The sequence below is a fragment of the Suricata suricatta genome, chromosome 12 (genome assembly GCF_006229205.1).
Source record: "Suricata suricatta isolate VVHF042 chromosome 12, meerkat_22Aug2017_6uvM2_HiC, whole genome shotgun sequence".
Taxonomy (NCBI): Eukaryota; Metazoa; Chordata; class Mammalia; order Carnivora; family Herpestidae; genus Suricata; species Suricata suricatta.
Window position 1 is genome coordinate 102,339,585 of NC_043711.1, and position 12,905 is coordinate 102,352,489.

The 12,905-nt window shown below is 46.7% G+C and overlaps 2 protein-coding genes across 2 annotated transcripts in view; both read left to right on the top strand.

Moving 5' to 3' along the window:
* LOC115275096 (neuroendocrine secretory protein 55-like) overlaps positions 1-8,075 on the top strand; it is a 51,958-nt gene extending 43,883 nt beyond the window's left edge. Inside the window, exons 2-4 of the mRNA XM_029918708.1 lie at positions 3,552-3,624; positions 6,677-6,721; positions 7,590-8,075. The gene's annotated coding sequence lies outside the window, so the exon portion shown is untranslated. The remainder of the gene's footprint in view (positions 1-3,551; positions 3,625-6,676; positions 6,722-7,589) is intronic.
* LOC115275095 (guanine nucleotide-binding protein G(s) subunit alpha) overlaps positions 3,552-12,905 on the top strand; it is a 14,288-nt gene continuing 4,934 nt past the window's right edge. Inside the window, exons 1-3 of the mRNA XM_029918707.1 lie at positions 3,552-3,624; positions 10,878-10,935; positions 11,026-11,145. Of these exons, the coding sequence (XP_029774567.1) occupies positions 3,590-3,624; positions 10,878-10,935; positions 11,026-11,145 (213 nt within the window). The 5' untranslated portion in view covers positions 3,552-3,589. The remainder of the gene's footprint in view (positions 3,625-10,877; positions 10,936-11,025; positions 11,146-12,905) is intronic.

The following is a 12,905-nucleotide window of genomic DNA, read 5'->3' on the forward strand; positions in this document are numbered from 1 at the left end:
TCTCTCGCCCTCCCCCTGGCTCTTTTTCCTCTCTCTGTTTTCCGCGAGGCCTACACGACGCCGGGGGTTTGGGTGCATGTTGGGGAGGGGGAGGGGGAGCCCCACAGGGCTCGGGAGACTGCGACAAAAAGAGGGTTTCGGGGACAGGAAATGGGGTGGCGGGCAGGGGGGGGAACGCGCCTCCGTGGGGTGTGTGATTTGTTGGGAGAAGAAGAAAAGAGGGGCCAGAGAGGAGGGGGTGACGTGGGGGGGGCGCCGCGGTGGCGAAGGGGACCTCGCCGAGGGGAGGCTTTGGCGAGGGAAGTGGCCGAGGAGAGTGGGGGGGGGCGGGTGACATCAGCCCCTCGGAAGGGATCGGAGTGGTAAAGGTGGTGCAGTGAGGGGGAGGGGGCGCGGGCGAGTCGTGGCGCCGGAGTGGGGGGAGGGGGGAGGAGCGCGGCGGCCGCTGGGCGCGACTCGGTGCTTTTCGGGCAGGACACACTGTGTGCGCGGAGCAGACGTGTCCCGGGCCGGGCCCGGCCGTGGAAGGAAGAGAAGGAGAATCAAATAAAATGAGACCCCCCCCCCTAAAAAAAATGGAGTTAGTACGCTAAGTGCCCAGTGAAGCCAAATGACACGTCATTTTTACAGTATGACCTTTTTTTCCCCTTCCAGACAGGCAGGCTTTTTGAAAAGCAGAGAATTAATTGTAGCACATTGCCCCCCCCACGGCACACACACACACACACACACACACACACACACACACACACTCTCACACACTTTCCTGTTGGTCGGCCACATTGAAAGTGCTTTGTGAAAAAGAAAAAAAAAAGACATTCACAAATCAGAACTGGAAAATGACATTTGTCTGTAAATGGCTTCTTGGTCTGGAAATGGCGTGGTTTTTTTTGTTGTTTTTTGTTTTTTTGTTTTTGTCCTTTTCAAGTTGGGAGGGGGCATTGAGAGCGCTTTAAGGAGAAGACTTTTTTTCCAGGTGGAAGGAGATGGGCAGACGTTAATTAGTTGTTTGTCAAGTGACATTTGGTTGTTTGGTTTTGGGTTTTCTCTTGATTGCGGTTTTTCCTCTTTGGCCAAAAAAAAAAAAAACGCGGGGGACGGGGCGGTGGGGGGGGTAACTCAAAGGAGATGGCCTCTCCTTTTTTCTTAAAGGTGTTGATGGGGGGGGGGGTGTCAAAATAAAACATAAGCACAAAAGACATTATTGAAATGACCAGAAGACTCACACAAAACATTAATTAGTATGGAAGTTTTCCACTTCCTGAGTAATTTGGCTCTCTGAGTTAATTTGTGAATTTGCTAGGTTAAAACCTAGTTCATGGTCACACTTCAAAAATAGTTTGACTATAAAGACTAAAAACGTAAAAGGCTGATTTTTTTCTTTGTGGTGATGTTTGGTTTGCTTTTTCTGGATGGGTCACCTCTTTGTTCCCCTGGGTCCAGATTTATATAAAGCAGAAAATTATTAATTCAGTGGAAATAAGTTTGGTGTTTTATGCATTTGCAATTTCAATAATTAAATGATAAATATGTTGAAGTCTTGCCTACAGCTTCTAAAGGTAGAAGAATTATGCTATGTGAATATTAATATGCAGATAACTTGATTTCAAAGTAGGAGCCTGGAAAAGTCTAGAATCTTTCCTAGGAATGCCATCTTGCTACCTGAATACTAATTAGAAACAAGTGTGACACTTAACAGTGCCTTAAATTTCTAACACCTTTGCCCTGTGAACACAAAGTCTCCACTTAATTTGAGACTGTTACTCTGAATACACCTTTACATCCTTGTGGGCTGATTTTCCCCAGGTGGCCAAGCCTCCATGGCTGCATTTTTTCATGATTTATTGATAGCATCTGGCACAGAGGTCTGTAACCAAACTAATAATGCCCCCTCCCCCCCCAAAAGGAAACCTAATGATGTTCAAAATGCATCTTAAGTTAGTGACATGAAATTTGAGTAAATTACAGCCCCACAAAAGAGCTTGCAGTAATTTTTCAGCCCAGTTCTCTTAATTTCATAAATGTGGAAACTGAGGCACAAGTCTGTTTGTGCCCATAAGAGAGAGGTGTTACACATTTTAATACTTCTGACATAAGCATTTGGAGATTCTGATTAATGTTAGTATTCTCTGCATGGAATCTCTGAATACTGCCTTTAATATTTTAATTTATTAGAGTTGGGCTCGTTAAGATAGAGTGTTTGCTTTGAAATCAATGTTTCTGTGGAAACTAATTTTAACTTTTACAGGTATTGATTATAGTCTTGTGGAAAGGCAAGAGGAGGAGGAATGCTTTGCTCTCTGGGTGGCAAAACAAAAGCAATTAATAAAATTAAAAGTGAAAAAGGGGGGGGACCCCAACAGATCTGTGTGGGAGGAGGGCAACACATTTTTCACACAAGGATTTGCTCAAAAGAGTGGACATTTGCAAAAAAGAAACTGAAAAAAAGGCAATCCTCCTTCTTGCTGGATGGAAATGTGCTTTTTCCATAAAATATATGTTTACAAATGAAAGGTGATTTAAAATGGAGGCAAATGTTCCTTCTGACTCTGTGGTTGAGAAGGGCTTGAGGAATCTGAAAACTCAGTGGCTCCCAGAAATATTTATTCTCCCTCATGATTAAAGTCATGCCCTTTTAATACTACTTTTTACAGTTGTTGCTGCATGTGAATGTGGTCGTTTTCAGGCACTGTATTTGATAACAAAATAGGTTTTTCGAGATGACATAAACTTGATGGTCTTCCATTTTCCACCCCCCCCCACACCCCACTCCCCCACTCCCCCCGCAACACGGTGGTTGTATCCAAAGAGAATTTATCTTTAGGAAGATACCTTTGCGAGAAAAGAGGATAAGTGGAAAATTGAGGGTTAGGGTTGATTTTTTTTTTCTTTTCTTTTCTTTTTTTTCCTTTTCTTTTTTTTTTGAGTAGCCCAAGGGGAGAAAAGCTGCTCATTAAAGAAGCTGCCTTATGAAAATTTGCGGGAGGGAAATGCTGTGTCAGTCTGGGGGCTGGAGACTGCGGTGTCTGGGCTTTGTCTGTGAATCCTGGGTATTTTAACCATGAAACCTCTGACATACCTGCATTCTGTGGCTATCTACACATATGTGTATGTTTCACCAGTGAATGCTCCTATTTCCAGGATTCAGTTTCAGTTTTAACTTCGAGTTGCTCCCCCCCCACCCCCTGCAATGACAAAATTGCGTCATCCCGTCTTTGCCCCCTTTGCTTCCTCACGCCACAAATTTGAAAACAACCAAAAGAAAAAAAAAAACCACAAAAAACCCCCCTGAAAACAGCAAGCCTTTTAATTCTTGTTACTGTGATGGTGAAAATACTGCAGATAGACACAGAGTTGGACATGTTTCATTTTCCTCGCGTCGAGATGTCAAGGAAAATTGCGAGTTTGATATTTTGTTTGGTACTTTTTGTTGTTTGTTGTTTCGTGGTGTTGCTGTTTTTGCGTGCTGCTTCTGGAACGGCAGCCCTCCTCCCTACCCAAAGTGTGTAAAATGCTTCCTTCATAACCTGAGACTTACTTTCATTTTCTAGGTGCTGGAGAATCTGGTAAGAGCACCATTGTCAAGCAAATGAGGATCCTGCATGTTAATGGGTTTAATGGAGAGTAAGTGTCGACTCTCTGCAGGGTCACAGTAAGATTAACACATTCTATACTAACCCTGGGGACGTTTAGGTAGGTTTGGGGGGCTGGGCAGCCAATTTTCACTTAATTTTTTCAGCCTACATAGGAGAAAATCCAGGGACGAGCTCTTTGAGGATTCCCCCCCCCCCTTACTCTGTGGTGCAGCAATAAATAATAAAAGTGATAATAAAGCACCAATGTTTCTGTAAAAATCTCTCCCCTCCCCAGGAAGAGAGCACCTGGCTGGCCCCATGACAGGTCTGCCAAAGACCTGCACACATTTTGGTGCAGGGGGTCCCACTGCGGGACCACCCCCGTCACAGGCGGCCTGAGAGCAGCCCCCGCCCCCCAGACCTCCGCGCAACCACTGTTGCGGGAATGTATCCAACTAAGGGAGAACGTTGTTTCAGTAATATCCGCACATGAAACAAAGTTGGAGGAGACCGCCCTTGTTAATAATTCCTCATTCCCGCACTGCCCACCCCTCCCCACCCCCCCGGAAATTAACATTATGGGCAAATCATTGTTTCCCGTTCTAAACTTCAGTAGTCTTGCCTAAAGAAAGAAGATGGAGGCCGGGGGTTAGGTACTTCCGGCCGGGTCAAGGGGCGTTTTTGCCTTTGAAAAGCCCTTGCAGGCATCCTGGTACAGGACAGTGTGACGATACCGCAGTGAGAATAAAGATGAAAAGAGAGCCCGTGTATTAGGGATGTGGGAGAAACGGAAGGGGTCGTGCTTGCCACAGAAGAAGGCAAACGGGAGCATTCAGTATAATCAGGGAATTTGCATTTCTCCCGGGACCCCCAGGCGGGCCCCTCCCATGTGAAACAGAAAGCCCTGGATCACCAGCCCGTTTTCACTGGGTGGCAGGGGTTACCCTCACCGCATGACAAACACCTGATGACCCCAGGTACTAGCTGGCGAGCAATCCCATTCCCTTAAACCTGGATTCAGTTGAAAACTTGTCTCTCAGTTGCCCCCCCCTTTGGTTTCAAAGGTGGGGGGATATTGAGTCAAGGTCGCATACTTTAATTTAGCTGTGCACCAAAAGCCCCCAAAACAAACCAGTAAAAATGCAGTACGCCTACGCACCAAGCACCAGGGAAACAGAGATGAATTTTATCACCTTTCAGAGGTGAAAGGACTTCGCTGGAAGGCAGCTCTTCATGGAACATTCTAGAATTTCTTAGGTCACATAACCAAAGGCTAAGGATGACGTCACACATACAAATGGTTTGGTTTAGGATGCTCTATGCTTTAACAGTGAATTCAGAAGGATGGGCTATCTTATGAATCACCTGTTATCAATATGCCATATACATGTAGGTAATTAAACAGCTCACTTGTAATTGCCATCGTGCAGTTCTTAAATTCTTAATTCCTGACACACCCTTCAATAAAGCCCTGGTACCAGAGATTGACGTCCGTTGATCATCAACAAACAACCAGAAACCAATTTTTTAGCTATGTGAATTTGTAATTTAAAGCAAAATCTTGCATAATTATTTCCCTCGCAACAAGCTGGGAGCGCTGCTCCATGAGGCTAGTTAAAGCAAAAATAATTTGACCATGTGCCTTCTAGATAAATATTTTGATTAAAACTGGACATGGCTAGCTAGCGTTTTTAAAAGGGTGCAGTGGCCACTGTTTACCTAAGCTCGAATCCAGTAGAAGATAGGACATCGTTGCAATAATTTACTTAAGGTTTTATTACTCTATAGACTGCCCTACAGGTTTTTAATTTTTAGAGAAAGGATTCTCCTCCCTTAGCGAGCCAGTCTGTAATGCACATGAGGCATTTAAACCAGAACTTCTCTTTTCTATTTTCTTTTTAAAAAGAGGAAGCGACCTTCCCAGTTTGCCTGCTGTAGGTAATCTCTGAGGATGTTAAATTTAGCCAGTGGAAGTGACATACAGGGGAATTCTTCGTGTGAGTCTAGAAACCTTATTTTTATCTCCATCAACTGAGCCTCCTTTTTTCTTTTTGCTCACTGCGGTATTGCAACAAAAGCGGTTTCCTTCTTCACTAGGAATTCCCTGTGAAATGGTGACATCCATCCACTAAAGGGTGTTTTGCGTGGTGCAGGGGCCTTTTCCTCGCTCCCGTAAATGTGCGCTTTGTCAGGGCTGGGCTGAGCTATGAAATTTGCCTTAACTGTCCGCAGACTGCCGTGCTGGTTACCTTTTTAGAGTAAGGGGTCCTATTAATCTGACCTTCAGAAACACAGAGGTCAAGTGCGGATTTTCCTAACGCCAAGCTAACTCTTCCTTACATTTAGTGCCAGGGCAGGCCGGTGGGGGGGAAGTGCCATTAACACCAGTTGAGCTAATAAGCTAATCAATTACAGAACCCTGTAGGACGCTTAGCGGCTGCCCTCCCCCCGCTTCAAGGAGGAATTGCTACCACTATGAAGATTGGGGGTTTGTTTGTTTATTTTTTGGAGGTAGTGGGTTTTGTTCTTTAAATTTTTTTCTCCCCCCCTTTTTTTTTTGCTGCCTCACAGTTCAGACATAGTTTTAATTGATAACAGTTCTAGGGAACAATTCTATATAAATAAAAACATTTCATAGGTAGTTTCTCTGACTCCAAGAAGGGAGGAAATTAATACTGCACCAGGAAATCCTGGGCAAAAGGCACCCATGTCTCTGCCTTTGTGTGTTCAGATACAACATGGTAAAGATGGAGCTCTGGGAGAATCAAGGAGCCTTATGCGCGGCTCTGCTCTCCAGAGAATTGTGAGATAAATCACAGTGCATGTACATTTAGTGAAAGCACAAGAAAATAATTATCCGTCCCTTCTGTATACCCGACCAGAGAGTCTCCGAGGGCCCGGCTGACACTGCGGCGGAGGCGTGACGTCGGTCCCTCCACGGCCTGCAGTCTCGGTGGACATTCCGACTTAGCCAGAAAGGCGACTAGGAATTAGCGGGAGGATGGTGGCTATTTGTTTAGGAATGCAGAGAGGCTGTGTGGGGTTTTTGGGAAATCGCGGTGCCTTGCAGATTAGGTGAGCTTTCAATCTCTCTTTAAAAGGGGCGGCGAAGAGGACCCGCAGGCTGCCAGGAGCAACAGCGATGGGTAGGCACATTCAAAATCAGAACGACTTTGTAACAAACAAACATGAAGATCATACGGGGAAACTGAGGGCAGAGCCCCGGGGAGAAAACTAAACTCATTTCCGGGCCATCAGCCATATTGGTGTATACGTTTGCTCATGATGCATAATCTCTCCACATTTCAGAGCAAGTGAAGTGCAAAACATGTTTTTGGGGGGCCATCCTTTCAATGTAACTAACTCCAGCTGGGGAAGAGTTATAGATTGCAGCTTTAGACGATCAGTTTAAGATTTTGAGAATTGATGTTTTTCCATATGGTGTCTGTTTCCCCCCCCCCTTTCCCGCTCTCCATTTGGATTGGCTACTCGTTTTTAAAACTATACTAAATTCCATCCTCCCAAAGCTTGGTCTGATGTTAAAATTTGAGGGAGGAAAAAAAATATTTTTCCTCTATTAAAATACACGGTGCTGTACCATCTATAATTTGGGGAGGGGGGAAAAACAACTCGGCACCTTGTAGGAGGTCATTGTTAAGAATGATCTTGAAAAGCCTCTGATCTTTTAAAACTTTCCAAATGTTATTTTAATCGGAGGCACTTTGTGTTAGCTAGTGGATAGGTGATTCATGAGGGCATCTGCTTTTTTTTTTCTCTTCATTATCAATTTTGTTTTCCTTCACTCCACGCTCCCACCACCCATCACATGCCGACGTGCACACGCACGCCAGCAGCCATCAGAGCTCAGCTATTTCTCATGAGAACATGCAGAGCCGACTGACCTAGCCTAGGGCATCTCAAAGAAATCGCTTCTGTGGCCGGGGTGGGGCGGGGCAAGGATGCTGGGCTCCGGACAAAGTAACTTACACATGTTTGTTCATCTGTTTCTTTTAGAATGTATTACCCCTAGATGGTGGCTACAGTCTCTCCTCTTCCCGGCTCTGTGCTATCCCACTTTGCATGCTGGAATTGCCTGGTCTTAGAAACTTCTAATAAGAATACTATTCTGTTGTGGGGGGAGGGGGGGGGGCCCTATCACCTAACCTCTAAAGATAACTGAAAACAAAAACACAAAAACCCACAAAAAAAAACCACCAAAAAATGGAATGCAATCCTTAATTGGCAAAAATGTAGTATAACAGTAGTCAAAAAAAAAAAAGGCATCTACGTAAACATGACTGACAGTTTACTGTACCAAAAGTTGGCATCTCAGAGCTACGACAAGCCCGTACTGAACCTCCCCGACTGTGTACTAGATGCTGTGCTAGACCCCTGAACCCTACTAACACCTGCCTGCACTTCTACCTGTGACTCTGTTCTGCAAGTAAATATGAGTATTAACATACGTGGTAAATAAAAATTCTCTGCATGTCTCAGCAATCCCTGTATCTTGCGTCTGTCTTCTTTTTCTTCTTTTGTCTGTCCTTTCCCACAAATGCACAAAGAGAAGGTGTAGAACGAAAAGAAACTTCATGCAACATAGACTTCCCTACCACTTAGTTAGCTGAAGGGGGGAGGGAGGGCCTTTTAAAAACCCAGCCCAGCCCGAAGGCTTTGGACATATTGGGGGGAAGGGGTGGGGGGGCAACGTCCCAAAAGCGCTTCCAGCCCCACGCAGAATTTCAGTGGGTCAGATTTGTAGGGTCAGTACATAACTAAAAGTACCTGACCAAGCAAGTGATCTGAGGAATTTTCTCTGAATTTCACAGTCAATGTCAAGTTCATTAAGCGGTAGTGACGATGCCTATAAACCCGCCAGCCCCGCCAGCGTGATCCCTCCATCTACATAGTAATTGCTTCAGTGGCAGAATTTTATGTTTTAGTATTACACACCCGAATTAGATTTTAGATTTCTCTTTTAGCTGTTTTATACTTGATATACTCCCACACCTATTCACATACGTAGATGAATACTGAACACGTTCTCAAAATATCCGTATTTAAGACTGGAAGTTTTCCAATTATCACACTACTACTTAGACCAAAATATCAAACTGAATGAAAGGGCCTCTTTTCTGGAGGTGCTTCCCTCCCGCTCGCTGTACCTCCGGGTGTTTGATAAGCGGACAGCCCAGCTTCCCCACTGGGGGACCCTGAGGCCCCAGGTCGAGTGAAGGCGCTCGTTACCATGGAAATGGAGCCTGCTTTTCATGAATGGGAATGGCTCTGTCCTGTGGGGCTTAGGTAAATTTGAGCCCCTGGGCGACATTAGCGGCAGATGCACATCCTTTAAACGTGTCTGGTGTCTAAATAACGGAAGTAGACCCCAGCACCAAGCCTGGACATGGTTCCTAAGTTCAGAAACGAGCTTGGCGGTGCACATACGGAGCAGAAAGGTCCCACAGGTGCCAGGGCTTCCGCCCCTCTCCATGTAGGGAGGTGGCACTGAGAGTCTGGGGGCCAGGGACAGCCTTGCCATCGGGGCACAGATGCCCTGCTCGGGGTTTGCGGGACACCTCTTGCTGTCCTGCCTGGTCCTCAGATGAGTGGCCGTGAGGGGGTTCCCGGTACCGTCTTTTACCCCCACCCCAAGACATGCCCCCCTCCCCACCAATGATAACACCTCTAAACCAGCTTTTTACTCTGACGTTAAAAGCTGTTTCTCAAAGGCCAGTTTAACAGAGGGCTGACCCTGCCTGAGAAATGGGGGAAAGGAAATCAGAAAATGTGGACCCACTCCTCCAATCAATAGGCAGATCTGTATTTGGAGAAGAATGAAATCCTTAATCCCAGCTCTTACGGTTCCTTGAACATCTCGAGAGCAGGATCTTTAGGGTGGGGGGCAGAGCAGTTGGCAGTGAGCATGTGAGCAGCCCCCGGCCCCCCCCCCAGATCCCCCTTCTCCACTCCACACTAACCACGCTTCCAGGCTTCGGCTACTGTCACCCCCCCCTCCCCCCGTGTCTTCCCTACACTAACAAGCTGTCGCCTTCTGCTTCTGAGGGGCCACAGGTCCAGTTTCTACCTCTATGCCAGGACTCTTGGTCAAGCAACCAAGTGAAAGCGCCAAAAATGAGGAATTTTGACATTTTAAAAATTATACACAGCAAGGAAACGTGAGCTCTGTCCCCTCTCCTGCCTCCGCTCCCTCTGGGAGGGGGGAGCAGGGAGCACCTTGACCTCCACGAGACAGTGCTGTCATGTCCTGGGGCCCAATACACCATAGGTGTGTCCTGCACATTGGTTCCACTCCTCCCTCCCCAAACCACAAGGTGTATGAAGATTTACACCCCAGGCAAGAGGACCTTTTTATATCCTGAAGAGACAAACCCCTAGAATGTTCTTTGGGCGTGTCTCCAATGGAGGACACTTGCCCAAAGACCCCTACAGCACTTCAGTTGGTCCAATTGGGTGTCAACGTTCCTCCAGGGGACCCCCAGAAGCCAAGGGGTGTGACGACCGTTGCTCATGGTCCCGGTGACTCTGAATAAAGAGCATATGTCCTGTGTGAGTTAGCATCCGGGTCATTGATAAAAGACAGCCAGACCTCTGACCTCCAAACCTCCACCCCAGCACACAAGTCCCAGGACAAGAGTTCTACGGGGCAGAGCCCTGTTTTAACCCTCTTCACATTGAGGGGTGAGTGTATACTAACGTCATCTAGGAATGTCATTGCTGCCAGTCAAGTGACAGGCACAAGGACTTAATAAATAAAAATGGCCCCAAAGCCTTGGAATCTGTAATCTCCCCATCTGCATTCACTGGTTCTCTGTATACTAAGCCAGTGACCAATTAAGCCCCAAGTGGAACCATGAAACTTTTTCATCCCCCTCCAGCCATACACGCTCCCCCCCCACCCCCCCCACCCCGCACAGGGATATTGATGAGGGCCAGTAGGAACCTTTGAGGAAGTGTTGGTGTGCAGTGGGGGGCTTCAAAAAAGAAAACCCTGGAACCACACCTAAGAGAGTCCGCGACCCAGGTCTGACTTCTGGTACAGTAGCTCAGTCATTATCTCGATGCCAATTTGTTAATCTGCCCCCATCGGGCGTGTCCTGGGGACACATTTGGGAGGCTACAATCTGAAACCACCTTCATTGCGGGACCTCCAATCTGTACAGATCTGAACCCACAGGTCTTCCAAGAACAGAATACTATGCTTTTAGTTGGAATATCATGACTAAAGAGACCCTGGTCATCAATGTGATGCAATATGGTTTCTGTCTCTCTTCAATCCCACTGCAGTGAGAAGGCCACCAAAGTCCAGGACATCAAGAACAACCTGAAAGAGGCCATTGAAGTACGTGTTCGGGCCCTGTGTCCCCTCCTTCTCTTAGCTCCCCGTTTAGCTAGTGCTGCCCCCCTGACTGCTTTGCTGAATCCTTTTCAGACCATCGTGGCCGCCATGAGCAACCTGGTGCCCCCCGTGGAGCTGGCCAACCCTGAGAACCAGTTCAGAGTGGACTACATTCTGAGTGTGATGAACGTGCCTGACTTTGATTTCCCTCCCGTAAGCGAAGCCCTGGAACCGCTCCTTCGCCCCCTCCCCTGCACAGTGGACAGCACGGGCTGACGAGGTCTGGGGGCCGGTCCCCCGTGTGTCGCACACGCACACCTGTGTCAGAGCCACACTTCCGGCCGGACACATTTCCGTGATGAACCCGTGAATTCCATTAGGGTCCAAAATCCTAACAGTCATCAGGGCTGCGCTCCAGACGGGTGAGCGACATTCCAGCAGCCCTTGTAAATCCTGCCTCCCCCACAGGTCAGCATCACACTTGAGGCTCACGACATTAGATTGCAAATCTTTATAAAGGAAAGTGTCACGAGTTGTGGCAGCCTTAATTATTCCCTCGTACACATCTTGTGACAAAACTGTATGTTAGATACGGCACACAAGTGCCAAGTGTCCAGTTAAGTGCCCAGCCCTGAGCTTTAGAGATGGAAGATGTTCTCATTTTCAACAGTTTGCCATTTGACCTTTATTAAGTTTATTTTCCTAAAATTGGTCCTTGCCTTGGGGCAAATGAAACCTTTTCTTTTTTTTTTCTTTGAAAAGAGAAAAGAAAGGACTTTCACCTAAATTATAACTTGGGAGATTTTCTTCTGCACGTCCTGGTTGACGTGCATGACCCTGTTTACAAAGGTTCTCTGTTCCATAAAGAACTATTTTTAGGGAACACAGAACTACCCAGGCCCAAACATACGTTTGGGCTCCTTTGTGGGGGAAGAGCAGTTTATAAGAGGGGAACGGGAAACGAGATGGAAAGACGCACCAGTTTATAAGGCCCAGAAGGAAAAGACTTGTCTACAGTTAGAACAATGAGTTATTGTTGCCTTTTGTCAGGCTTTCCTGGGAATTTGTGTTTGTGTATTTTAAATGGGCCTGGCTGCAAACTTACACTAGCAGGAAAGCAGTATTAGTAAGTATGGCTAGGTGAATTTTTTTTTAAATAGCGTGTATTTGGAGGACCCCCCCCCCCCAGCAGGAAGCACAGTATACACAACGCGTGTTTCTAATGGAGGGAAAATGGCAGCCTGTTGAAAATGCGCCAGAACAGTAAGCTTTTATCAGCCGTGCGGTGCCGACATCTGCACTGGGTGTCCCCTGCCTGCTTTTAATCCTCTTGGCTGAATTCACACTGAAGAAAAACTTCTCTTTCCTTGGAAGGGAAGATTGCCCCCATATAATTAAAAATATTTCTATGTTCAAATGAAATCTGCATCCTAACCGATGGCAATTTACAACAACATAGATGTTATCTAGGCCTTTGTTTTTCCCCATTAGGACCCTTCCCAGAGGACAGGCACTGACTGGGCCAGATCTGCCACCGGTCCCCAAACATAGTATTTTTTTTTGGTAAAATTCAAATTTTCCTGGAAGGGAACTTTTCATCCCAGCACATCTTACAAATGAAATTTCTTGTTTTCAAAACACTGAATCATTCCTTGGCATATTCTCCTAATGCAGATTAATGTATATCTTTCCCGTATAAGCAACCGTGTAAAGAAGCAAAACTCTTCAGTAGGTGACTGGCCTGCCCCCCCCCCACACACACACACACGCACACACGAAAACTACCCAAGACCAGTAATTCACAAGAAGAGACAGCAGGAATTAATTACTCTGGCTTTTAATTACGTTTCGCAAATTGAATGAAAGCCCTTTTGAGCATGAAGCCGTTAGGCTGGCTCTCTGGGAATCCCACCCAGGGCTGGGCGCACGGAGCGCGGCGCGGGGGGCGCGGGGGGCGCGGGGGCGGGCCCGGC